Source organism: Protopterus annectens, chromosome 6.part0 (assembly GCF_019279795.1).
Source record: "Protopterus annectens isolate FY-2018-M chromosome 6.part0, PAN1.0, whole genome shotgun sequence".
In the NCBI taxonomy this organism is placed as follows: domain Eukaryota; kingdom Metazoa; phylum Chordata; order Ceratodontiformes; family Protopteridae; genus Protopterus; species Protopterus annectens.
In genome coordinates, this window is record NC_056737.1 from 1,347,884,678 (window position 1) to 1,347,912,101 (window position 27,424).

The window sequence follows — 27,424 nt, forward strand, 5'->3', positions numbered from 1 at the left end:
ACTTTGGAGACCACCTTAGGCATAAAAGTAGGATTTGTTCTCATGGACACTCTATCTTGATGGAAGATCAGGAAGGGCTGTACTGCCATTAATGCCTGTAGCTCAGATACCCTTCTTGCTGAAGTGATTGCCAGTAGGAAAGCAGTTTTCCATGATAAGTATTGTAATTCTGCTGTTGCTGCTGGTTCAAAAGGAGGGAGTGTCAATTTTTCTAGTACAAAGTTCAAGTCCCATGCTGGCAATGGTGGCTTCCTAGGTGGTTTTACATTTTTAATTCCTCTCAGAAACTGCCTGAGCAGAGGATGTGAGAAGACTGGAGGATCCAAGTCGTATTCTGCTGAAATAGCTGATGCATGAATCTTAATGGAAGAATAGGACAGGCCTTTGTGGAAGAGCTCTGCCAAGTATTCCAGGATGTTGGCTATGTTTACCAGTGATACATTCTCTCCTTTTGCATTACTCCAAATGGAATATCTTTTCCATTTTGCTGAATAATTTTTCCTTGTTGAGGGTCTGCGAGACTCCAAGATAACGTCTTTAACCCTTTGGGATAAATTTGGGTTATTTGTTCTTATGCAATATTCCAGGCAGTTAGCTGCAGTGTTTTCAGGTTTGGATGCAGGGTGTTGTAGTTGTTCTGTGTTAACAGCAAGGGAACAAGGGGTAGGGGCCATATTTGTTCCCGAGACATGCTCCTCAGTAATGGGTACCAATGTTGTCTTGGCCAGTCTGGAGCTATCAGAATGATCCTTGGACGGTCCTCTTTGATCTTCAATAGCACCTTGTGCATCAAAGGAAGAGGTGGGAATGCATATGCTGTCAGGTTTTTCCAACTGAAAGATAGGGAGTCCACCTTCCAAGCAAGTGGGTGGTACGTCCTTGTGCAGAATTTCTTTAGTTGGTGATTGCATGGGGATGCAAATAAGTCTATTTGTGGGAGTCCCCATTTTCTTGTAATGGTTTTGAAGATGTCCGGATGCAGCATCCATTCGTGGGCATCCGTGGTAGTCCTGCTTAGTATGTCTGCTAGAATGTTTTCTTTTCCTGGTACAAAAATTGCTTGTAACTGAATGTTGTAACTCAGAGCCACATTCCAGAGGTCCATTGCCATCCGGCATAGAGGGTACGAATGTGTGCCTCCCTGTTTGTTGATGTACCACATAACTCTGGTGTTGTCTGTCCTTATCAACAGTTGACCTTGTCGAAGAAATGGTCTGAATGTCTGAATTGCCAGTTTTACTGCCAGCATTTCCTTTTGATTTATGTGTAGGTGCAGCTGGTCTTGAGTCCATAAACCTTGTATGCACTTGTCCAGCATGTGGGCCCCCCAACCGAGGTCTGAGGCGTCCGTGGTGATGGTTTGGCTTGGTTGAGTGTTGTGGAAGGGCAATCCTTTGTTTGATTGACAGGCCTGAGCCCACCATTGGAATTCTTGCTTCAGGCATGGAATTATTGGAATTTGGGTTTCTAGGCTGTGCTTGTGCTGAGACCATAAATTCCTTAGGTACCACTGTAACTTTCTCATATGCAGTCTGGCATGTGGAACCAATATTATGCAGGATGCCATGAAACCCAAGGCTTGCAGGACTTTTCTTGCTGTTAGATGGTTCTGCTTTGTTAATGCCAAGAAGTATAGAGGGAGTTGCTCCTGTTTTTCTACTGTTAGGAATGCCATTTGTTTCGATGTGTCCAGCTCTGCACCCAAGAAGGTTATCCTTTGGGATGGTATCAGCCTTGACTTTTTTATATTGACTGTGTATCCCAGGGCTTGTAGTAGGTAAATGACCCTTTTCAAGTCTTCTGCTAACTTGTTTTTGTTGTCCGCTTGTATCAGGCAGTCGTCCAGGTAAGGGTAGATTTGGATTCCCTGAAGCCTGCAATGAGCAATTACTGATGCCAGGCATTTCATGAACACTCTGGGCGCAGTAGATAAGCCAAAGGGCAATGCTGAGAATTGATAATGCTCTGATCCTGCAAGAAATCTGAGGTATCTTCTGCAATTTGGTCGTATGGGGACGTGCAGGTATGCCTCCTTGAGATCTAGAGTTACCAGCCAAGACTCCTTGCCCAGCATGGGAAGAAGCTGCTGTAGGGTCAGCATTTTGGATTTTGGAACAATGAGGAATGTGTTTAAAGCGGACAGGTCGAGAATAGGTCTCCATTTGCTTTCTTTTCTTGGTACCAGGAAGAGTCTGGAGTAAAATCCCTGTCCTTGCTCCATAGATGGTACCTTTTCCACAGCTCTCATTCTTAATAATTGAGTTATTTGTTTTAGAGCTTCTGCCTTTTGATTTGGAGGTAGGTTTGGCATTCCTCTCTTCCCTGGTAGAGTATGGAAGTGAAACCTGTAACCTTGGTCTATTGTCTGCAAAATCCACTTGTCTCTTGTGATGTAATGCCAGTTTACTGAAAATAAAGCTAGCTTCCCGCCCAAGGGTGCTTCTAGTTGTTCCCTGGTAGGCGGTGCTAGAGTCAAGTCACTTTGATTGTCCTGTAGTAGTGGTGGTGGCTGTGTCAGTGGCTGCACCTCGCTGGTTGTTACCCTGCCACTGGCGTCCCCTGTAGGCACCCCTGGATTGATTTCTGCCTCTTGAATGCCTATTCCTGCCTCTCTGGGCTCTGGATGAGTCTGGAAAGGACCAATTCTTGGAGGGCCAATTCCTGCTAAACCTTGGAGGTTGGACCTGTAAGAAATCTTTCACTGTTTGGACAGATTTTGCCTTCTCTTCCATCTTCTTCAGCACCTGTTGTGCAGGAGAGCCAAACAAATTGATCTTGTCCATGGGAGCATCTAGTAATTTTGATTTAACATGGTCTGGTAAGGCCTGCTCTTTTAACCATGCATGCCTTCTGATAACTGTGCCAGTCATGGCTGATCTAAAGGAAGCCTCCAGTGCATCATAGCCGCATTTTAAGGAATGGTTACTGACTTGCTGAATGTTATGTACCATTTCCTGAACAGATTTTTTGTCTAATGGTTCATTCGAGGACAGCTTTTTGGTTAACTGGTCTAGCATAAATTCTTGATACTGGATCATGTGGAATTGACAGTTCAATGCTCTAGCTGAAAGAGTAGCAGAAGTGTAAACTTTTTTACCCCATCTCTAAGGACCTGGATTCCCTTTCAGAGGGGAGGGGGTTTTTGGCAGAGGTAGCAGCTACAGCCTTAGGACCCTGGGAGATAGTCTCGGGATCTGCAAAAGGAGCCTTATACAAATGGTAATGTGTGTCCGGGACCCTGTAGTACCTATCGGGCTTAGCAGGGGCCGGAGGTAGTGAATCAGGAGCAGTACAAGCATCATTAAATGCATCATCTACAACAGAGAGAACTGGAGGTATGGCTAAAGGCCTATGTTGCGGTAAATGCAGAAAAGTTCTAAGCCTCTTTCTAGAGTCTGAAAAATCCTGGCACTGCCACTGAAATTGTTCCCTCATAGCATGTAAGGTTTCCCCAAAGGAAAATTCCTCAGGCGGAGAGGCAGAAGGAATGGACTCTTCAGCATCCGAGTCTTCATAAGGGGAGAAAGAAGCCTCTGGAGGGTTTGTATCATCTGAATCATCAGAGGAATCATCTGTAGAAACTGGCTCAGGGGGCTCTGCTCTAGGCCTCTTCTCTGGAGGTGGGTGAGAGGCCCTGTCTGGGTGAGATTGGGATCCCCGGATTAAAGAAATGAGATCCTCTGCTAGACTAAGCATTTGTGAACTAGAGATAAGCCTGTGAGAGGGGGTCTTAGCAGGCACAGATTTAGTAGTTTTAGCTGCTTTAGCCCTGGCAAAAGCCTTAATGGACATGGATGCAGGTGGCCTAGCAGCTCCACGTGCAGGGGTAGAGATATCCAAGGGGATAGTGTCAGATAATTCCTGAGAAACTGCAAGAGCAGGAGGGATTTCAGAAGCCGATTCCACGAGGTTGGAAGAGGCCTCGGTAGGAGGTAAGTTTTCGGCTGAAGGAAGAACCGCTTGCTCGGTTTCAGCCGAAACCGAGACACTCGCGGTTGGCCTAACCACGGTTTCGGCCGAAACCGCAGACCGCGAGTGTCGGTCCTTTTCCTTGCGCTTTTTAGATATTTGCATAGTCGGAGGATCCGACGGCATAATGTAAGCAAAATCGGAGCCGAAAAACTCCTCAGCAAATTCCGACCGACGTCTAAGCGTCCGTCGGTTAAAAGAAGCACAGGCTAGACAAGCTGCTACGTCATGGTCTGGGCCTAAACAAGGTAAGCAGTAAGAGTGGAAATCTTTATGAGGTATTTGTTTCCCACAAGTTAAACAGTTATTCACTTTTTCTGACATCGGCTGAGACAAGAAAGAGTCCCCAACGGGGTACTTAGCTTTTTAGAAGTCTTCGGTAGTAGTAGAAGTATTCGGTAGTAGTAATCTCTGGTTCTGACCGACCGGCACTTGCGAACAGCTTCTGCTTCGGGCGCCACGCAGCAAGAAAGACGGAGGAAAATGGCGTCGGCTGATGCCTTTATACCCGAATAACTGCAGCTATGACGTCGGGTGAAGTGCGACACCAGCCGAGGCCAGACCCAGACTTTGGAATCCGGCCGACCGAAGGGCTGCCTGACGACAGGACAACCCATTTGTAAGGACTGCAGATGCATCCTTGAAGGACATCTGTACAAATGAAGAATTGAAAAGTTAAGGTGGGCTAAAATAAGCCCAAGGCCAGGTTGTTTTTCTCAAAATGTTGTTGCAAGACAGCAAATAATCCAACCATGTCAGCAATAAGTCTGGTAACAATTTCTGTGAAACATACAGAAAGCTGTGTCCAACCATGTCAGCAATAGAATAGTAACATTTTCTGTGTGACATGAAGAGAACTGTATAAGAATACCATACTGATCATCGAAGAGCAAGACAAATCCTGTACCTACATGCTTTGTCTCCTTGCTGCAAGTAATAAAGGGTGCCTTGCTTGAACCTAACATGCATTGGTCTTTGAAGATTTTTCCTTTTACAGCCACATAGAAGGATTTCCTGACTACTTTGGCAATATCATTGTCAAAGGAGAGAGTACTATCTACCTGGGTCCCCAGATCTCTTATTACCTCTTCTGTATTAAGGGGGCTGCCACCTATGTGGTAATTTGTGGGTGTTTTGTTTTTCCCAAACGGGATGACTATGCATTTTTTGGCATTTAGCTTGAGGCCATGACTTTGACACCAGGTGTCCGTCTCAGTAAGGCCCTTTTGGAGGATGTCAGTGTCAGCCGGAGAGTCAATTATGGCTCCCAGTTTGAGTCATCGGCAAACTTGGTTAGCCATAGTCCTCCTGTGTTTGCCTGTACTTCTGAGAAGTATATGCCGAACAGCAGGGGTCCCAGGACCGAGCCTTGTGGGACACCACTTGTGACTGGTTTAGAGTCAGACCTGGAGCCCACTATTCTTACCGTGTGAGTTCTGTCTGTAAGCCAGTTGGCAACTCATCTCGTGACGTAGTGGTTTATGTTCAGGCTGGTGAGTTTTTCTGTAACACCCGAGTGGGGAATGGTGTCGAAAGCCTTGGCGAGGTCAAGGTAGGCTGTGTGAACCACCTTTCCCTCGTCTATAGACTTGGTGACTGTCTCGAAGAAGTCAACTAGGTTTAGTAGGCATGATCTGCCCTTAACAAAGGTGAACTGGGTCGGGTCAAGTGTTTGGAGGTTCTGAATGTCTTTAATGAGTTCCATGATGATGCACTCCATAGCCTTGCAGACCAGGCTAGTCAGGCTTATGGGACGATAGTTACCAGGGTCAGTTGTGGCCCCTCCTTTGTGGAGAGGAATAACCATTGCTGTGTCCCATTCTATGGGCACGTAGCCTGTGGAGAGGCTGAGGCTTAACAGCGTGTTTAGGTGGGGGGGTTAGTTCTTTCTGTAGTTCATGCCAGACGCAGCCTGGGACACCATCTGGTCCCACTGACGCTGTGTTTTTGGCTTTTGAAAGGGCTGTTTTCACCTGTGCATCTGTGATTTTTGGGATACTACACTTTTCCGGTATTGTTGTGGTCCCTTTTGGAGGTGAGAGGGGGGGTGAAGTTTGCACTGAATCTATCTGTCAGGATGCTGGCAAAATCAGTAGGTTCAGTATATTTTGTGCTATTTTGCACTAGTTCAGTGCATACCTGCAAATTGCCACTTAGATTCTTAACATAGCTAAAGAACACTTTGTGGTTATCTTTTGAATCCTTGGTTATTTTTCTTTCGAAGTTAGCCTTGGATGATTTCATGAGGGACCTTAGTTTCTTACTGATACTGATCAGGGATGTCTTTCCTTCTTGGGATTTACTTTTTTTCTGAACTAGTTTCCTCCTTCTATTGTATACCCTGTTTATTGCAGGGGTCCACCAAACTGGTTTCCTTTTCTTAGAGGAGTGAGTCTTGGTTTTGCTAAGGATGGCATGATCCATGCATCCTTGTAGGTGCTCATAGAGTGCATTTGTAAAGGTTTCTGCATCTTGGGCAGTTTTATCCTTTAGCATGGGGACTGTGAAACTTACCACCTCTGTCTTAAGTAAGGTGAAGCTTGCTTTAGAAAATTTTTTTTTACTGTGGTTTCCTTAGTTGGGGGTGGTGGTGGGATGTGGACATCCAGAGTGATTAGTTTATGGTCTGATCTAACCGGTGACGGGTTGACCTCCAGTGTGGAACACCTGTCGCCCATGTTAGTGATGACCAGGTCCAATATGTTTTCACCTCTGGTAGGGGAGTTTACCAGCAGATCCAGGGCATTTGAGTTGATGAATTCCAGGAAGCGCTGGGCCTGGGAATTTGTACTCGTGTAGTTTTCCCAGTGAATAGCAGGGTAATTGAAATCTCCCAATATCAGGGTGTTCGGGAGGACCTTCATGTTTTCCAGTGTTTCCAGAAAGGTGAAGTGGTGGTCCTGGGTCATGGAGGGTGATCTGTAGCAGGCCACAATTTGCATTGCAGATTTGCCCGATGTTAGTTGCACATGGATGATCTCAGAGGTATCATGCTGTGCCACTAACCTAAATGTGTAGGTATCCTTGATGAATATGGATACACCCCCTCCTTTTGTGTTTCGGTCCGTGTTCTGTGGCCAAAACGTGTGGTATGAGTTGTAGGCCGGTAGCGCTGGGGTGCTCTCTGGAGCCTTGAACCAGGTTTCAGTTACTGCACAGATGTCGACGTTCTCCATACTGAGGAGTGCTTTGAGAGCGTGCATTTTGAGATTTAAACTCCTGGCGTTGAGTAGCATAACCCTCAGTTTTTTGTTAATTGTGTTGTTTACAGAGGTGGGTTTGTCTTTTGAGCCTTGCTAAAAAAGGGACTATAGGGGCAGCAACAGCCTTGGCCAGTACTGGAACGCCTAGGGGTGACAAGTGCAAGCCGTCTCTTGCGAAGCAACGCAGCTTGTCGAGCATGTCATCCCAGGCTGACAGACACTGGATACCCTTTGAATGACACCAGAAGCTTAGTCAATTGTTGAAATTGATCATTTTTTCTTTATATTGAGGTATCATTCTTGGTAAGGGCAGGATGCTACTCAGGGTCAGGGTCATACCAGCCTGGGCTACATGATCAGAGAGCTATTTCATGTCTCTTTTCATGTAGTCCAGGGAGGTACGTCTCAGGTCATTCACACCAACATGAATAATGACAGAGTCATATTTGTACTTGTTCTGGAGTGACCCAAGTGCTTGTGTTATGTGGCGGATTCTGGCTCCTGACAGGCAGCTAACAGTAACCTTCTGCTTGTCCAGCCTAGTGAGTGGAACGTCAGTGTGCCTGACTATAGAGTCACCTATTACTAGTGTGTTAGTTATGTTATTTCAGCTTAAGGGCTGTGATTGTGTGGCACACTGATTTTGTGTTTTATGTGTTGTCTGATTTGTGACGGGAAGTGCAGGTTGTTTGGGTGTCTGCTTTGGAGGTCTCCGATGCTTTTGCAGGTTTTTATTTAGAGCCTCCGAGTATGATTTTGTGTATTTATGTGTATTTTTTGCCAGTGCTATTTTAGTAGGTCTGTGTGCAGCTGGAGTTGTGGTGCAAGTGGTAACCTTCTCCTCTTGACTGTCTGTTCCAGTCTTGGGTGGAGACAGCTTAGCTTCCAGTTTGGCTGTATAACTGCATCTCTCATATATGTTGGTGTTTTGTGGTAGGAGGAGAGGGTTGTCTGTGTACATGAAGCAGTTGTAACATTGCCTCAGGGTACCCAGATTCACCAGCTGGACTGGAAAGTGCACCTGGAGTTGCCCTTTGGTCATGTCTGAATAGTAGGATCAGCTGCTTAGTCGCTTGGTTGGTGAGGGGTGAATAAAGAGCATTGCCCTGCTGGGCAATCAGTGTCAGGGTATATTAGTGCTTGCTATTAGGTCTGAGCAAGTGCTGGACTGTAAGATGCTTTTTAAGTGCTTAGGTTGAGAGTTAGACTATTTTTAAGGGAAAAACTGAAGAGGAGACTTAGTGGAGCCGGGAATAATTTAACCGTAGCTAACCGGCACTGCCCAGTGTGCAAAACCGTGCAAATGCGGTTTTTATAGTAGGGAAATGAAAGAGATAGAAATTAGCCAAAAATGGCCAATAAACTACTAACTTCTGGGCTGGAACGACTCCTCCAGGGACAGATAGGTTGCACAAAGCTCCCCTCTTTCACAGGTGAACAGAGAAACTTCCTTCTATCCAAGTAAGGTATGGGCAACTCAGAAACTAGTATGACAGCCCTGAATTCAGCACTAACCTGAAAACTGGACTATACTAGCTTAGAAAGGTAGGAAACAATGAATGTTTTTGTTTTTTGAAAAGATAAGGCAAAAACAGTAAAAAATACACTTAAAACAGCTTTAGACGACTACAAATGATCAGAAAAGGCTATCGCACTTTAGTGTGTAGCCTACAACAGTTAAACAAAAAACAACTTTTTAAAAGTGCAGGCAGTCAAATAAGTACAATATGTGAAAAAAACAAGCTTTTAAATCACAATAAATGCTGGAAAATCTGTGTTTAGGCAGAAAACAGTTAAGTACAGCAAGAAAGTACAGAAAACTGATATTTAATCACTTCAAAGTCTCTCTTCTAAGCGAGAAGGCTTGTATCAGTTTAAGGCTTTTTAGTGCTACCCAGTAGGTTAGTTACAAAAAAGATGGGAAACAAGCGCAGATGTGATCTTTTAAACCAGAAAGTTGAAACAGACGGACAAACTGTCCAAATGGTCAATAAACTACAATTTCTGGGCTAATAACCTCTCCTGTTGTGGTAGACAGGCTGCCTAGTGTTTACCACTCCCACTGATAAAGCTAGAAGGCTTTCCTCCAACACAGAAAGGCTTGCGGGGCTCAGAAGCTTACCAACACTCCTGGATACAGCAACTCTGTATCTGGACTAGGCTAGTTACAGGAAAGGTGGGAAACAAGACATATCGGCAATAAACAGCAGCAAAGATAAAATATGTAAATCTGAAAATGTTAGCCACTACAAAAGCAGTCTTAATCATTGTACTTTCAAAATTTGTCTAAAGTAAGTAGGAGATAGTCAACCACTGAAACGGAGAGAAGTACTGGCTAAAGCATGCACTGAATCAGTTAATTAGAAATAGATATATGTGTAAATGTAAGTCATTCTATACTGATTTGACTGTTATTCTGTGAAACTATGCATGGTAAGAAGCCATTGCTTTGGCAAATGCAGATCAGAAGAAATATGGCAGGTGGGAAGAGAAGTGAACTGTTATGGTTTACTGTTACAGTAGCAAAATTACAGGAAAACCAAGAGTGTAATACTTTTTTCCCTCCCAATCCACCATGATATACTCAATATAAACTTTCTTCCTACATCCAATCGTCCCATTCATTCCAATGGTGGTGACAGCTAGTTATACCCAGTCAAAGTGAGAGCCCTACAGATTATTTGGTCCTGCCTGGGAAACTAATCAGTCAATTTGTTCACACACCCCCACCCCCCCGATAAGAGTTGGGCAGTAGGAAATGGGCCAGCTTCAGACCCCAAGCAGCAGCCTACCATTTCTCTCACTGGTGGCCTGAAGACTCGCAATTTTTCACCTGGTCAGAAGAAGGAAGCATGCATGCTCCCATACATATCAACCCCTATCGCTCGCTGTGGACCAGGGAACCTAGCCCATTAAAAGCAGACAATATACCCAGTTACTGCTAGGTGTCACCAATGCCATGTACCCAGCAACACCTCCCAAGGATGAGCAAGCTGGCATCAACTGCTTGAGCTATTCCTCCCCCTACTATCAAACACCCATGACGCTAATCAAACAAATATATTTTGGCAGTAGTCAGAGCTTCATCCCTCTATGCCATGGGACCAGTGCTCAAATTTAGAATATTTGACAAAATATGTAGTCCACTGTGCCCAGCTGTCTAAGCACTGATTTTGCCAACATGCCTGCTAATATGAATATTATACCATGATCCCCCATTAATATTCCAAAACGTGCACACTGATTGGCCAAAGTGCACGTTGTAAATCGACTTATACTAATGGAAAAAGGTCCGGTCACCCGGACTTTTTCCATTAGTATAAGTTTCTTTTAAAACACTGTCTCACTATGTTAAAAGAGTTTAACATAGTGACACAGGTTTAAAAAAAGCAACGGAGATCTCCGTTGCTTTTTTTAAAGCTGTCTCGCCATGTTAAACTCCTTTAACATAGCGACACAGTGTGTAAAAAGCAACGGAGATCTTGCTTTCTCCGTTGCTTTTTAATGTTTCGCTATGTTAAATGGGTTTAATATAGCGAGACAGTTTAAAATAAGCAACGGAGATCTCCGTTGCTTATTTTAAAGCTGTCTCGCTATGTTAAACCTATTTAACATAGCGAGACAGGTTTAAAAAAAAAAGCAAGGGAGAAAGCAAGATCTCCGTTGCTTTTTACTGGTTTGCTATGTTAAATGGGTTTAACATAGCGAGACAGCTTTAAAATAAGCAACGGACATCTCCGTTGCTTATTTTAAAGCTGTCTCACTATGTTAAACCCATTTAACATAGCGAAACAGTAAAAAGCAACGGAGATCTTGCTTTCTCCCTTGCTTTTGGCCACAGCTCTGATGTACTGCGTAGGCATGCGCAGTACATCAGAACTGCCGCGGATACCAGACAGCTGCGGAAGGGCAGCAAAGAGGCATTATACAATGCCATTATTTAAGAAAAGTAATTATTTCTTTTCTTAAATAATGTCATAGTATAATAGCAATAACCCACTTCTGGGTGTGGGTAATGCGGGATTTACCCACGGTTGTCTTTGGTAAATCCTGCATTACCCATACCCAGGTGTGGGTTATTGCTATAATGACTCCTTCATTTTATTAACCCCCTTCCTTTTACTCCCACAATAACAGATAAAAGGCTAAGATTCAAGCCATGCTTTGTGCATGCTGCAGATTCCCATTTCTGAAACACATAAGGATAGTGGTTAATCATGTAGCTCTGCTGAACTCACTTATTGCAAATTCAGCTGACATGAATAAAAATCACACAAAACCGATTTCAGTGGGGGAGACCCTCATACCACCACCTCATACATACCAACTCCACAGTCTGAGAATAGTGAGGAAAAGTGCAGTTTCAATTTTTGCTGAAAGTGGTTTTCGATGCTATTTTATTTGTCTGTACCATATTCACACTAACTGCATTCAGTAGATTGACTGGCTCCCAGATATTGGCAGAGGGTCAACCTAACTCAGCAACAGTGCCCTAATAATGAAGTGCCTTATTACAGTGAATCGTGAATCTTGCATGTATCAAGATTTCTATGCATTGCAAATTCTAGTTTGCCCTTTCATACCCCAAAACAAGACTGCTCTACAAACCACTTCCTGTATTTCCATTAATGACAGAAAGATCTTAGAGCTTCTACATTTTGAGTTTACAGTAACTTGTTTTATAAACAAATCTGTTTGCAGACAGCACAATGACTTGAAGCTATCTATCAAACAGGTATGATTAGCTCTCCCAATCAAAAGAAGTGGAACCAGAAATATGAAAGTTGCTTTTCTACGTACAGACTTTCAAAACTGAAATGACATTTCTAAATAAACCAATGTATTCAATGTATCCCTCTTTAAGAAAGGTATGAAACTTTTTATGGGTTCAGTGTAAATATTTAACAAGATTATAAATATTAAACTTGATAAAATACAACTTGACAGAGAGACTACTGGTTGTGTATTTTGTGTAACACTGTCTTAGCTGCATTACTTTGTGTATGCTGGTGCTATATCCTACACTATGATTTCTCGATGGCTTCCACTGTATATGGCTCTGTTTATATTTTATAACGTTTCCTTAATAGATATCAAAGACATGAATACAATAATTTTAAGATTACTATACAGTTACTCTAGATACAATGTATATTTAGTAGATGTATAGAAAGCTACTAATACATTGCTCTCACCTCATCAAAATCAGCAATGATTTCATTAAGCAGTCGCAAACATTCTACACCTTCATTGTTGGCCTCTAATTCAACATAAAACTCAGAGAAGTTGCTTATTGAGGCGAACATTACAGCAACACATTCACAGGACTGGTAGTATAGTTCATCACTTCTTCTTTCTCTCGCCAAGAAGTGGGCGGCCACATCCTTTGGCAGGATGTTATGCAAGAGACGTCTGTTATAGGCCTGTATGTCTTCCATCTCTTCTTTTTCTTCTGTGGCCTGTTTACAAAAAGAGACATGAATGTGACATAGTAACACTAACAATGCTAAAGGCAAATGCAACTAAACATGCAGATTCATGTAATTTATACTACCAAACATTGCTGGTTAATTACAATCAAAAACAGGAAATCTCCTCTACATTTTACTTTTTTTAAAAACTCCTTTTATAAATAGTTTTGTTTGGATATAAGAAAACTGGAAGCTATCCACCATAAAGATGTGCTTAGCTCAGTTGTTCACGAGGACCACAACAAGCCTAGAATGGTATTACCAGTAATAGTTCTGTTGTTGTGCATTTAGCAGTACTTTTGTTGAATAGATTCAGGTCAGGTTTGAGACAACAGGGATAAGTATATTTCACCGATAAAGTTTACCAATCAGGATCCCTAAAAAAAATACACTAAGTATGAGAACACACTGAATTCAAGAAAAGGACATGCTGGAGCACTGGAATCCATTAGTTACTACTGAACTTCTATCATTAGCAACAAATATTGAAGGCAATATGATAACTAGCATGTGTTCATCAATATGCAAGATTTGTTTGGCACAAACAGTGCTTACTACATTTTGAAAAGTCTGCCAACTGATTGCATTAAAGCCACAGCATATATTGGTCAAATACTGCACTGAAATGATGTACCTTTTCTTGTTTCTGTCCTAGTTCCTCTGCCTTACCTTACTACTTTTCTTCCTTCTTTCTTAGCTACTCTTAACTCTCCTACAGTCCCACTCTCTGCTGATCCTAATACCAAAAATCAAAATTTGGTTCTTCCTTATTATAGTGGCCTTGGCGATTCACTTCAGCCAGCCTCTCTCATTGTCGCCTCCTGGTTCGTTTCGTGCTTTTGACTTGTATTTTCCTTTTCCTGAAACTGCTGCTCTACCTATTCAACGGTCGTATTTTTTTTCAAGTGGCATATTTACTTGCATAAATACTTACACTGTCTACAGGAAGTAATCTCCAGAATACAAACATAGGGTGTGATAAAGTGTATATACGAATGAATCCACCCATCCATACATCCATAACTCTTTTTCCCATTTTTTTCACATGGGGTCGGGGTGTCAGTTCAACAGTGACAATCATCCACATCCAAGGTGTACACCACCAGGTGGTTATACTGTTAATGTAACGTAGTTTTATATATATGTATATGGGTTTCCTTACATCTGCATGAACTGAAGCCTTTATTAGCAGTTACATGTGTTAGCAATTAAGTACAGTTGTAAGAGATGCACACCATAGCACACATGCATCTGTTTAGTTCTTCACAACTATTTCTTCCTGTAGTTAACACAGAAATGGATATTTCAAAGATACAGCTGAAGCCATTTGTATATCAGCCTGGTAACTTGATTATCGTCATTGTCTACAGTGTGCATCATCGTCAAGGCTGCTATCACCGGGACTTCTATAATAAGGAAGTACCCAAAATTCTATTGTATTTCTGACTGGATTTACTGACCAGACATTTAATTGCACACATTATATATGAACATCTTCCAGTAATAGTTGTTGCTATGAATTTAAAAATAACCCTGTTGAATCTATGATGAATCTATTCTTGCAAGGTTATGGGCAGGTAACCAAATTACTTCTCCACAAACTCTAGTAACCAAAATTACCCCACCAAAATACACTTCATTTTACTTATACACATTGCCAAACGCAAAACATTCTTAAGCAAAAGTATTCACAAACATATGTATAGTATACAAGATCAATAAACAAGCAGTAAATATATAATTAAATGGAAAAAAAAACAAGACATTGAGGTGTTGCTGGTGGTGTGCCCACCCCTAATTACAGAATTTCAACTCGGATGTTGCCATATCAAAGACAATCACAACACTTCTCCTTCAAAATACTTAACAATCTAGCGTCACTTTCACTCAGAGCAGACTCTCACATTTCAAAATGAAATCCACATCCTTTTCTCTATGTAATACTAACTGAATTTTACATCACAAAATCAGTTCAAGTACAAATCCTACCCCAAACAACTTCCCTAATGTGATTCAAACATTGCTTTCATTCAGCTCCTCTCTTTCTCAGCACAACCTCTCACATACTCTAAACCTTTTTAAAAATCAAGAGCTGATAGTCTGCAAACTCATGTTTCTCTCAAAATGATCCAGTCTTTTTTATTTTGGTCAAAATAAGGAGAGCAGCACCAACTCAGGTTACTCAGCACAGATTATATATATATATATATATATATATATATATATATAGAGAGAGAGAGAGAGAGAGTCAGGTCACTGAAACATTCTGCTCTTCTACAGCTGAGAAACTTGCATCCTCAGCTATGAATATACTTTCATATTCTACATCTACTGATAACAGTACCAATCCTATACTCTAACTGCAAGGAGAAGCAATGCTCCAGCTCAGTGCCTCAGGTTTATATTAAGTGCTATCCTCAAAAAAAGTATCAAGGCTTGATGGAGGACTGAAATAGGATACTCTTAGATATGTTATGAAGAATAAGAATGATCCATATATAGACAACACAGAAAAGTAAGAGTAAAAGGTACAGAATGCTCCTAGACTACTCCAGACACATTAAAAAAAAACAAAAAAAAAAAACTAACTCTTAAAACAGAGGGAAGAAGCCTGGAAATTTTGGCAAACAGACTCATTCAATACAAACAAAAAAATGCATTTTACAACTTCAAACAACAGGCACACATTTATCACTAACACAACAAAAGAATATATATGGCACAGACTACTGGCTTGCAAAAACTCCACCAAAGAGTTCTGAAAGATCTCCAAATTGATCGATGACCAATGGCCTCCAGCCCACCTCATATACAAAGACCATCCTTCCTACAGACCTACTTAATAATATAAAGTCACTTCTATCCACCACTCCTCAAAATTCATCTAACCCACAAACAACAAATATCACAAAAACATACACAATATCTTTCATTTGTGATATCCTACCTTTCTGCTTTAAAGCTATATCCTCTAAATAGGTACTGAGGAAGCTTGAAACAAGACACAATCAGTAAAACACTCAGCACTGCAGCAATAGTTTATCTAAACAGTGTCATTACACAACTGCAAGCCACTACAACACATTATTAATGCTAGACTTAGAAGAGGGGTAATTCTTTACTGCTGGAAATACACAACAATAGGCCCTAATTCTCAAAGTTAAAAACTCCAATCTGTCAACAGGTGAATCTCAATTGCCTGTCATCTAGATAAGACAATAAAAAAAAAAAACTTTTGTATTTGCAACTAATGGAACATACCTTCAAATACGACCTCTCATCTAGCAGAGAACATGGACATGACTTTCACAATATATACATATATAACACACAAACAGCTCTATTCACTTTAGCTATCTTTGTCTTATGTAAAAAGGTCAGCTACTTGCTGCTCTCTTCAGTGACCTAAGGACTGCCTCTGAACGTAACAACTATATCCTTCTAATTAATACACTAGCCAACTTCAGTTTGGTGACAGTGCACTGCATTGATTGACATCATACCTAATTAAGAGGTATTTACCTTTACACACAGTCCTAACATATCCAACAATGGAACCCTATCAGAAGGAGTACTCAAAGTTCAATCCGGGATCAAATTTATTTATTTATTTAACATTTGTTTACTGGGAAAGGCACTCTGGGACAGAGACCATCTTCAGTGGAGGCCCGGGGAGAAATGTTCCAGAAGCATGTCTTTGGAATGTGGGAGAAAACCGGAGGAAACCAACGCGAACAAGGGAGGACATGCAGACTCCACAAAGAAGACACCCCAGCCAAGAATCAAACCGGAGAACCTCTCACTGTGAGCTAAAAACGCTAACTGCTGCACCACTGCGCTGCCCATACAAATACGATTTTCCACATTTGTTAACAACCTACCTTTTGATATACCCACCATTAACTGTATGCTTTATGTAGCCAGCATCATCATGTTACACTCAGGTAAGTCACACAACAAATCACAAGAAAAGCTACAAGACTTCAGCTTACTAAGGAATTTCCTTTCTGACATGCAGCTCGTATTCAGCTAAAAGAAAATTGACTACTATATTGTTTGAAACATACCAAAAACTTAAACTCAATCCCACATTAAACATTACCAAACCTAAAGGTAACCCACTGTCTAAAGTCATTGAACAAAGGTATCTAAGGATAACTTTTGACAAACAACTCATCTTTACTACACACATGCAAAACATCTCAAAGTAGCACTCAAATCAACTTAGGCTGGCATAGCAATACATTTTTTTCCACTCTTATGAGAGACTAAGAAATACAATTAATAATGCCTAGAATAGAATACTGTCTGACATGATTTGGTGTGAACTCTGCAAAGAACACCCCACACTCTGCAAGTGACTGCATACACGATTGGTAGGTTCATAACCCTATAGGGACACAGACATCATCACTGCATATCTCCCAGAAAAACCCAAATGGTTGTTCTACTTCACTGATTGATATTCAAATTAAGTCACTGCTCACACCATCCACTTGAACTGAATGAACTACAACACAGATAAACAACCTATTCCCTATACTCCTCTTCAAACAATGCAATCTGTTTGATAAGACCCCATTTAAACCAGGCAAAAGGTGAAAAATCCTTTACTAAACTTGCACCTACCTTGCGGAACTTGCTACCTCAAGATATCCCAAAACAAGAGCAATTGAAGTCATTCAGAAAGAACGACTTCAGTTTCTTAGTAATGAATACAAGTGCCAATGTTTCAACAAAGGATTAAATCAGGCCTATAACAAAATAGGTTCATATTTGCATGGCTAAAGACTATATAAATTCTAAACTGAATTAGTACAGTTGCTTGACACATGTAGCAAATATATAAATAGTGCTTTCTATTCCTGTTTTAATCTCTTCTTACTCTTGGTTCTGCAATCCTAAATGCTACTCTCTTTAAACTGTAAATTACCTTATTTGACTGTTGCATGAACAATGTGCAGACAAAATGCTATTTCCTTTATCTGACACACAAAGTAGATAATGAAAGCATACGTATTGAAAGTAGCATACACTCAAATCTATCAGACACTAACAACAGCTGATGTGTGCTATAGCAAAAAATACTTCATTAGAAGTAAACTTCTTACACTAATACCCCTAACCCTCCACCCCCCCCCCAAAAAAAAGAAAAAAGCCACAACATTTTTTGTGCAGGAACACACTCCATTGAGGCAAATCAGAATCCAGGTATCTCATACATTACATATTTTTCAAATTTATGCAACCAGAAATGAAACATACCTGCAATTTCCACAAAAAGTCTAACCTAGCAGTAGACTCCACCTGCTTGGCATGTAGATATAATGCTCCAACAAATACTGTGATAATGACAGGAGTCATAATCTTTAGTGCCACTTTTGACATGTTTGTGGGGCTACAGAGAAAAGAAACGCAAATAAGACAGTAGTTCATGAACAGCAAACCACAGATACAGTAATGAATCACGGTACCAAAAATACAGTCTAGGGTCTAAGAAATGCAAACATTTGCGCATGCTTCCACACAAACATAATGGAGCTGTATAGGTATAAACAAGGTAGCAGTATTAGGATATGAAAGATAGTACTGTTTCTAATTAAATGATACTCCACTATAGAAAAAGGAAGTAGAAAGTTCTGTTAATCAACTAAGCATTTCTGAGTTTAAAACTCAAAAGTTATTACTGACAATGGTAGTGGAACTATCCCTACAAATTCTCCAGAAAAGGGAATAGAGAAGTAGATACTTAATGTTCTGCTACTCTGAAACCAATCTAGTCACAAGCAATATACTATTTACAGTGGAACGTTGGGGGCAAAACAATATAACAACACCGGGCATGGCCAAGACGGCTAACTGAGAGCAGCAACTGGTTAAAGCTCTGTGACCGAAAACTTTTCTCTGACACTCTGACAGAAAATATAATCAAAAATTAAAATATGGAGATACTTGCTAATTTTACTCATTAAGAGTCAGAGAAAGGATTTATACTTCAAGTTCTTTAAAAAAAAAGCTGTCACTTTCTGGTCAGAATTTCAACTGCTTGGTTAAGAGAGAACAGACTTCATCATGAGCCACTCAAGAAATGGTACTCAGGATTCTTATGTTAAAAAGACATCCAGTCACTAATATCTGGTATGCAGGATGCATTACTTAAAATGAACAAACTGAATACCAAAATAGAACGTTTCAAAGAAGAGACTAGAAAGATTAATTATTATGAAACAACAAAGTGCACAGATCAGCAGTATGGAAGAAGCTTTAAATGATCATGAAGTGAGAATAAGGTGAGTCTCAAACTGAATTTCTTTTTAAAAAATATAACTGCCTCACAGGATAAATTTGATGATTTAGAAAACAGACTGAGTTGAAATAACATTAGAATTTATGGCATACCTGAAAAGTATGAGGTAGACAATATAATAAATTTCTTAACAACCTGGCTACATAAACAATAAATCTACCTGAAATGTTATCTTTGGAATTGAAAGGTTTATAGGTTCATAGATTAGTACTATGCTAACTGCCCTTTTGGGCCATTTGAAGCCTAGCCAGTTACCCCATGTGAGAATCAAACCCTGCACCTTGTGTCTTTAAGGTAAACACCTCAACCATTATGTCATCCTCCCACCCCATTAAGGGCATATAGACCCTTAAGAGAACATTTGAAGAAGGAAACTCACAACATTGTTCAATTATAGTCAACTTCATGTCTAGCCTAGAAAAAGATCAATTATTAAAAACAACATTGTCCAGTCAACTTATTAAAACAGGTGAACATGTAGTCAGATTTGACAATGATTATTTCAGTAAAGTAATTAGTAAATGAAAATCCTGTTTACCACTGATCAAGAAACTTAAAAAGAACAATATTAAAGCCACTGGTGTTTCCTGCAAAGATCAAATTATTTCTTTCTGAAGGAACTAAAATATCTGACACAATGGAAGACACATCCAATTTTATCAAGAAAAGTAAAATTCTTAATAATAGAGAAGAAATGGATTGGAACAGTATCTCCCTCAATAGACAGATTGAACTGAATTCCTGGAAACTGCTTCTAAAATTAAAAAAGCTTAAAAACAAGTAACTTTTATTCTCTGATTGAAGACTTTTATTTTCTGAAACAATGGATTTGCTCTTTAAGTAAAAGGTTTGTATTGGACTTTAAGCTTCAAAACATATGTAAGTATGTATTTATATTTTAAGCCAAAACATTTTTTCAATATAAGTAATATCAATGGTTAGTTTTACTGTTTTACTATATTTACAGTGAAAGACTTAACATATTTCATTTAACTAAAGTTATAAACATATTTATAAATGTTAAACAAATGCATGTAAAGCATGTTATTAAATTATAAGCAACATAACTGGTAAAGTTAAGACTATATAAGATAAGAATTTATTTTGTTTAACTTTGCTTAGTATGTATACCGCTGTATACTGTTGTATATGCTAATTATAAGTGCTAATGTGCTGGTGATTTTGTTTTCTTTGTTCCTGTGTAACACATTTCTTTCACAGGTTGTTTGGGAAGCAAGTAACACTTAAAAAAGCTGGGAACATAAGAATGTTGCAGTTGTTTCAGAATGCTGGATTCTTGCTTGGCTTGCTTCCTGTCTTGAGCTGTTCTGAAGAAACTCTAGGTCAAAGTTCATCACTGATGTCTATGAAAACAGAATGGAACTTTCTTTTTATTTTTTTTTCAAATATATATGTGAGAACTCTACGCAAAATAGCATCTTTTGTTTTTCTTTTCTTAGAAGTGAAGAATCGGTAAAACAAAAGCTACAGTAATATTTTATACTGAGCTGTTGGCGACCTATAATTTGCTTACTTTTTGTTGAATGTTAAAAGCTTATGCTGTACAGCTATTAACTCTAAGTGTACATATTAATGGAAAGAAGTAAAGTTAGATGTTTGCTACTGATTAGAACAGTTAAAATAATTAAGAAGAATGAAACACTTACAGAGGAAATAAGCAGACACTGTGTGCTGTGAGTTAGGAGGACAGAATGTGAAGCTTACATTAGAACAGCAGTTCACAATGGCTAGAAATACATGTTCAAATTAAACAAGCAAAAATTATTTTATATATAGGCAGGATTGTCTGTAGTATTAGAATTAATAAGAAGAATAAACATCTTATGAATAATGTGCATGTGCACTTGGAAAGAAATGTCTACTGTGTAAGATTAATAAAACAACAGTATAGAGAGCTGATGATTAAAAATAGTTCCTTGACAGAATATTTTAGAAATACAATTTATTTAGAATAAGCATATTAATGGGCAAATTAGACAGAAAAATATATTTAAATCACAACTGCTTATAAGAAAGATATATATTGCAAATACATATGGCATAAACGAGAATGTACATAATCTGATATACTTCACATAATAAATCATTTAAAAATATTTGAAGATATCCTTAATGCTGAAATTTGAAGCTTGGTCACATGAACATTGAAGTTTTTTGCATACTGGATGTTATTAAATTCACTAGCTGAAATAGCTCATTTCATAAGTCAAAGCTTAAATTTGAGGGTTATATTGCTGAATCAGTTAATCAATTTTGACAGAAGGTAAAGTAGACTTTTCAATATGTTTGAACTTGGGAAGGGAGAATGGGATTTGAATTGAGCACATTGTAACTTATACTATATAGACTGCAATTTTTCTATTACCTACAAATAGCAAGACATTCTCTTTGCCTTGAGGAATGTACTCATTTTTATGAATTAGTTTAATAAGCTAAATCATTTTTAAATATTTTGATATTTACCACATTAACAATATTACTCAATTTTGATATATATATATATATATATATATATATATATATATACACACACTTGTCCTTTTAAAATTAATTCAGAGCTTTTGTTAAATCCATAAATATATGTATATATTTTTTAGCATGATGAATATATATGAATATTTATTTTCCTTTTGTATAATAGTTTATTATGATAAAATTACCTGTCACCTTTAAGTTTACAGATATCTTTATCTCTTCAGGTCCCATTTTGTTCTAATTATTTGTTTAGAGATTTAGTTATAATAATGTTGAATAAGCGAATAATTTACGAATATTTAATGGATAATTCATATTACTATTAAGAATACACTACACTATTTGTTGGATTATTTAACATCTGTAATTAATAGTAGAGGGCTATTAAACTTTTATGCAGTGATGGGGGAATAGTTTTAAATGGCAAAATATATAACTAAATTAGTAGTCTCTTATTATTTTTAATGTATATATAATATTACATCAATTACTGTAAGTCGTGGTAGCTTCTGGCTAGTTTTTTTATGTTTTTTTAGGTGCTGGTAGGTAAAGAGATAGTATAGTAGTTTTTCTATTCAATAGGCAAACTAGGAACTCTGGTATCCATGGTAGGCTGTGTTTTATTAGTAATATGTAGGTTCATAGGTGTGCACTAGGCTAATGGCCCTGGGGCCTTTACAAGCCTAGCCATAGGATTACCCTGGAATAGTGCCACCCAACCTTAGTTCTCAGTGCCTCTGTTGAGTAGGGCCACTGGTGTTATCCCCGGGGTGAATTTTCTGTTTCCCATCCACTCATCAAGATTTCTATTGAAGAGGGTCAGCGAGGTGCTCTGCTTGACATGTATGGGAATTCTGTTCCATAGCATGGTCAGTCTCTGGGTTATGAACCTGTCCCTCCAGCATGTTCTGTTAATTGTGGTAATGAGAATGAGTTCTCTGAAGCGTCTGGTGTTGAGGGATTGGGATTTCTTTAAATGCAGCATTTCTAACAGAACTGGGTCAGACATGACTTTGTAAGTCAATCAGAGATTGCCTCTAAATAGGCGATATGAGACAGAGAATAGTTGGAGTTTTTTGAGTCTGTCTATATAGGACAAGTGTTTAAGGCCTAGGATCCTCTTTGTGAGGTACTTCTGTGGCCTCTCTAGTTGTTGCAGGTGTCTAGTGAAGTACATGCCAAATGGGGCATTGCACTCGATGACTGGTCTAATGAGGGAAGAGTAGAGGAAGACAATGACCTCTTTCTTTCTAGATGCAAAACCCTTAGTAATGAGATGTGCCACATAGAAGGACTTTCTGACCACAGTGGTTTTCCCCAAAGGGGATGACAACACATTTTTTGGCATTGAGCTTAAGGCCATGGTTCTGACACCAGTCGTTGGTCACAGTGAAGCCATTCTGTAGGATGTCAACATCACTTGGGGAGTTAATAATAGCTCTCAACTTGCAATCGTCTGCAAACTTAGTCAGCCAGAATCCCTTCGTGCTGGCCTGGACGTCAGAAAAGTAGATACCAAATAGGAGAGGACCCAGGACCGAACCCTGTGGGACTCCACTCATGACTAATCAGCAGTCTGACCTGGAGTCAGCTACTTTCACACTGTGGGCTCTATCTGTGAGCCAGTTTGCAACCCACCTAGTGATATAGGGGTTGATGCCTAACTTAGTGAGTTTTTCTACGATTCCTGAGTGGGGAAAGGTATCAAAAGCCTTGGACAGATCAGGGTAGGCTGTATGAAAAACCTTGCCTTCATCCACAGCTCTGGTGACTGACTCAAAGAAGTCGACCAAGTTGAGCAGACATGATCTACCCTTCACAAAACCAAACTATGTGGGATCCAGATTTTGGAGATTCCCTATATCCAGGTTTGTTAGGTTCCATAGCTTTGCATATCAGACTCGTCAGGCTAATGGGGTGATAGTTCCCAGAGTCTGTAGTTGCTCCTCCTTTGTGGAGAGGGATGAGTGTAGCAGTGCACCATTTGGCAGGTACAAAGCTTGAGTTGAGGCTGTGACTGAACAGGGCACACAGGTGAGGTGCCAGTTCACTCTGTAGTTCATGTGGAACACAACCAGGGATATTGTCAGGTCCCATAGAAGCTGTATTCTTGGCCTTGGACAGTGCTATTTTAACCTGTGCTGTAGTAATACTGGGTGCCTGGCAATCTACTGGTATGGTGATTGGTCTTTTGGGGGGGGGAGGCTAAAGTTGGTACTGAATCAGTCGGCCAGTATACTGTCAATATCTGTTGGCTCAGTATAGGAGGTACCATTGTGCAGTAGCTCAAGCAAATCTGGGTATTGCCGTGGAGATTCTTTACATAACTATAGAAGGCATTTTGGTTGTCTTTACTATCTGCTGCAATTCTGTTTTCATACCTAGATTTAGATGATTTGATGAGGGATATCAACTTTTTGTTGAGGCAGATAAGGGAGTTTTTCCAGTCTTGGGACTTCACCTTATTCTGCATCAGTTTCTTCATTCTGTTGTAGAGTTTGTTTATGGCAGGGGACCACCAGACTGGCTTCCCTTTTTTGGAGGACAATGTCTTGGTTCTACTGGGTATGGCGAGATCCATGCATTTGTGTACGTGTTCTTACAGTGCACTGCTGTATGATTCTGCAGTCATGCAACTATTCGCCATTTGAATGGGTGCCGTGAAGTTAGCCACCTTTGTTTTTAGGATCCCAAAGTTAGCTTTGGAGAAGTTTTTCATAATGGTTACCTTTGCTGGGGGTGGGGGGGGGGTGGGATGTGGATTTCCAAGGTGATTAGTTTGTGGTCAGATCTAACCAGGGAGGAGCTGACTACTGGTGTTCAGCAATGGTCGCCCATGTTAGCAATGACCAAGTCAAGGATGTTGCTACCTCTAGTGGGGGTAAGAATGAGCTGGTCCAGGGCATTGGAATTAATGAACTCCAGGAAACGTTGGGCAAGTGTATTGGTACATGAGTAGTTTACCCAGTTAATGGAGGGGTAGTTAAAGTTGCCTAGTAAGAGAGTGTTAGGTTGGACCTTAATATTCTCCAGGGTGCTTAGGAATGTGGAGTGTGAGTCTTGGGACATGCTTGGGAATCTACAGCAGGCTACAACTTGAATCGCTGTCCTACCCAATGTTAGCTGCACCTGAAGTATCTCTGATGCGTTACGTTGGGCTACCAGTCTGGAGGTGTGTGCATCCTTTATGAATATGGAAACACCGCCACCTTTGGAGCTTCAGTCTAAGTTCTGGGACCGAAAGGTGTGGAATGAGTTATAGCCTGGTAGTGCCTTGAACCAGGTCTCTGTTACAGCACAAATGTCATGTTCTCCATTTTAAGGAGTGCGAGTGAGTGCATTTTTAGATTTAGACTTCTAGCATTGAGCAGCTGTAGATTTGTTCTTGTTACTAATGAGTTTTAGTAGTTTCGTTTGTAGAAAGGAATAACTTAAAAAATGTGGAATGTTAAGATAGTGTCGGATGAATGCATTAAAGTCTTGTATGCAATTAACTTAATATGGTAGATAAATGTGCCATATTATCTTTTAAAAGAAGCCTTTTTAAATACACAATATTGATAGTTTAAATGTATTACCTATTAAAGTAAATGATCAGTAAAGATATATCTTAAATAAATATAGGAGACGTTATATTCTTGCAAGATAACCACTTGATAGATAAAGACATACAAATAATTAAATAAGGAACTGCTATACTTTCGAAAAATCGACTGTATACATTTGTAATAATTAAATATAGTGGCAAATTCTATACACTAGCTAATTTTTACTGGATCACTGGAACAGGTGCAAGAGTGGCTAAATATCACAAACTTATTACAAAGTCATTGGGAGGGTAATTTAATTTTAGCAGGGGATTTTAACTGCAAATCTAGCAAAAAAGATACAAGTGAACAGAAGAAAGCTAAAATTCTGGCATCAGCTAAAGCACTCAACAGATGAATTAGTAATAATAATTTAGTTGATTTAATAGTAAAAGCAGAAGATAAGTTGTTGTTCTTCACTCATTATTATGTGCATGGGACACATACTAGAATTGACAAGATATATGCCTCTACAGATTTACTTAATAAAGTGAATTATTTTAAAATTATTCCTTGTCTTTTATCTAATCACAATGTACTACGTATTAATGTATTAACAGATATCATAAAATTTCAGATTTATAGAATCCCAATGTGTGTGTGTGTGTGTAGATATATATATATATATATATATATATATATATATATACACACACACACACACACATATATGTAGTATATATACATATGAAATTAAAATAACTTAAGAGTTATCTTAAGGAACAAATCGAGAATTTTTAATCTTTGAATGATATTAGGATAGTGAAGTCATACTATGTGACTCCTTAGAAACGCATAGTAAATACAGAATGGGAAGATGGGCTAGTTATAAAATGAAAGAGTGGTGTAAAGACTTGTTAAAAATACAAGATGAAATATATAAAGCGAGGTATGAACAAAAAATAAATTAGATAATACTGAAGTCATTAAAATTAATGACAAAATATCAGTTTTTAACACAAACAAGACATAGTTTTAGAAAAAATAAAATTGCACAGTTATGCGACTTCAAAAAATCTACATAGATTAGCTAATATAAGTAAAATGTTAAGTAAAAGGTATCTTACAAAAGGGGAAAATAGTTTAGGTATGGAATTATATAGTCTGCTTCTATTAAATATTTTAGAACTACTGAGTGACATTTTCAGGATACTTCAGAGTGGCAAAATAGTTCCTCCCTCATGGACATTTTCAATAATATCACCTGTACTTAAACAAGGAAAGGATAATACGTTAGATACCACATATAGACCTATTTCACTATTAAATACAGACTATAAAATATTTACTTCCATCTTCACTACAAGACTAAGAAATGCAGTAGACTGATGAAGATCAAACAGGATTTGTAGTCACTAGATTAACTTATGGTAATATAACATTGATAGTAACTATCTTCGATTTAACAAAAGGAATGAACAAGAAATTGGCCATAATTAGCCTAAATATCAAGACAGCTTTTAATTCTGTAGATTGGAACTACTTGTTAAAAACTTTAGAAGGGTTTGCCTTTACAGAACATTTATTTGAATATTAAAAAACATGTATAGAGACTCCAAAGCATATGTTAAAATTAGATCTTACATTTCTCAGGGATTCACTTTAAACAAAGGCACAAAACAAGGGTGTCCCTTGTCCTCTCTACTATTTGCATTAGCTATCAAACCCTTAGCTAATATTATAAGAAGCAACAGAAAAAATGATGAATTCTCAATTAACAAGGATTATCAATCTGAAATACAGCTTTTTGCAGATGATAGTTAACTAGCTATAGGATATTTAAATTATTCAACTGAAGAAATAGATCAGGAAATTGAAAAGCTTCAAGAAGGATCAATGCTGAAATGTAATAATAAAAAAAACTTTAGTGCTAAATCATTACTAAATAGTAAGTTTAAAGGTAAATATAAAGATCAGGAAGGAAAAGAACTAAAATATTTAGGAATAAAAATCTATCAAGATGTCAGTAACATTGTTAATAATAATTCTAAAAAAATAATTGAAGAACTGTTACTTCTTATTAAAAAAATGGATTTTTTTTTTACTTTCGAGAGTAGGTTAGTACTTACTAAAATGATTATGTTACCCAAGATTATATACATATTGCATTCGATAGCTTTAATACCTGACAAAAAAACTTAAAAATGGAAAAACATGTTAACTTTATTCTTATGGTATCTTAAAAAGCTAAGGATTGCTTATAGAAATCATATAAGATTGTGGGAGTATGGTGGTATTAGCTTCCCAGATGTAGACTCTTATTCTATTGCTGCAGATGTTAACTATATTATACTCCGGACAGACTGGTCAATGTAAACCACTCAGGAGCAGATTTCACTAAATTCTTATAAGTTTATCAACTGTGATAAATTAGAAATATGCAATGATCCT

General features: G+C 38.9%; 1 protein-coding gene across 1 annotated transcript in view; it reads right to left on the bottom strand.

The window, feature by feature from the left end:
* Positions 1-27,424, bottom strand: part of ADCY5 (adenylate cyclase 5) — a 1,187,789-nt gene that overhangs the window by 121,825 nt on the left and 1,038,540 nt on the right. Inside the window, exons 16-17 of the mRNA XM_044073657.1 lie at positions 17,909-18,041; positions 12,368-12,631 (exon numbers count right to left, since the gene is read on the bottom strand). Of these exons, the coding sequence (XP_043929592.1) occupies positions 12,368-12,631; positions 17,909-18,041 (397 nt within the window). The remainder of the gene's footprint in view (positions 1-12,367; positions 12,632-17,908; positions 18,042-27,424) is intronic.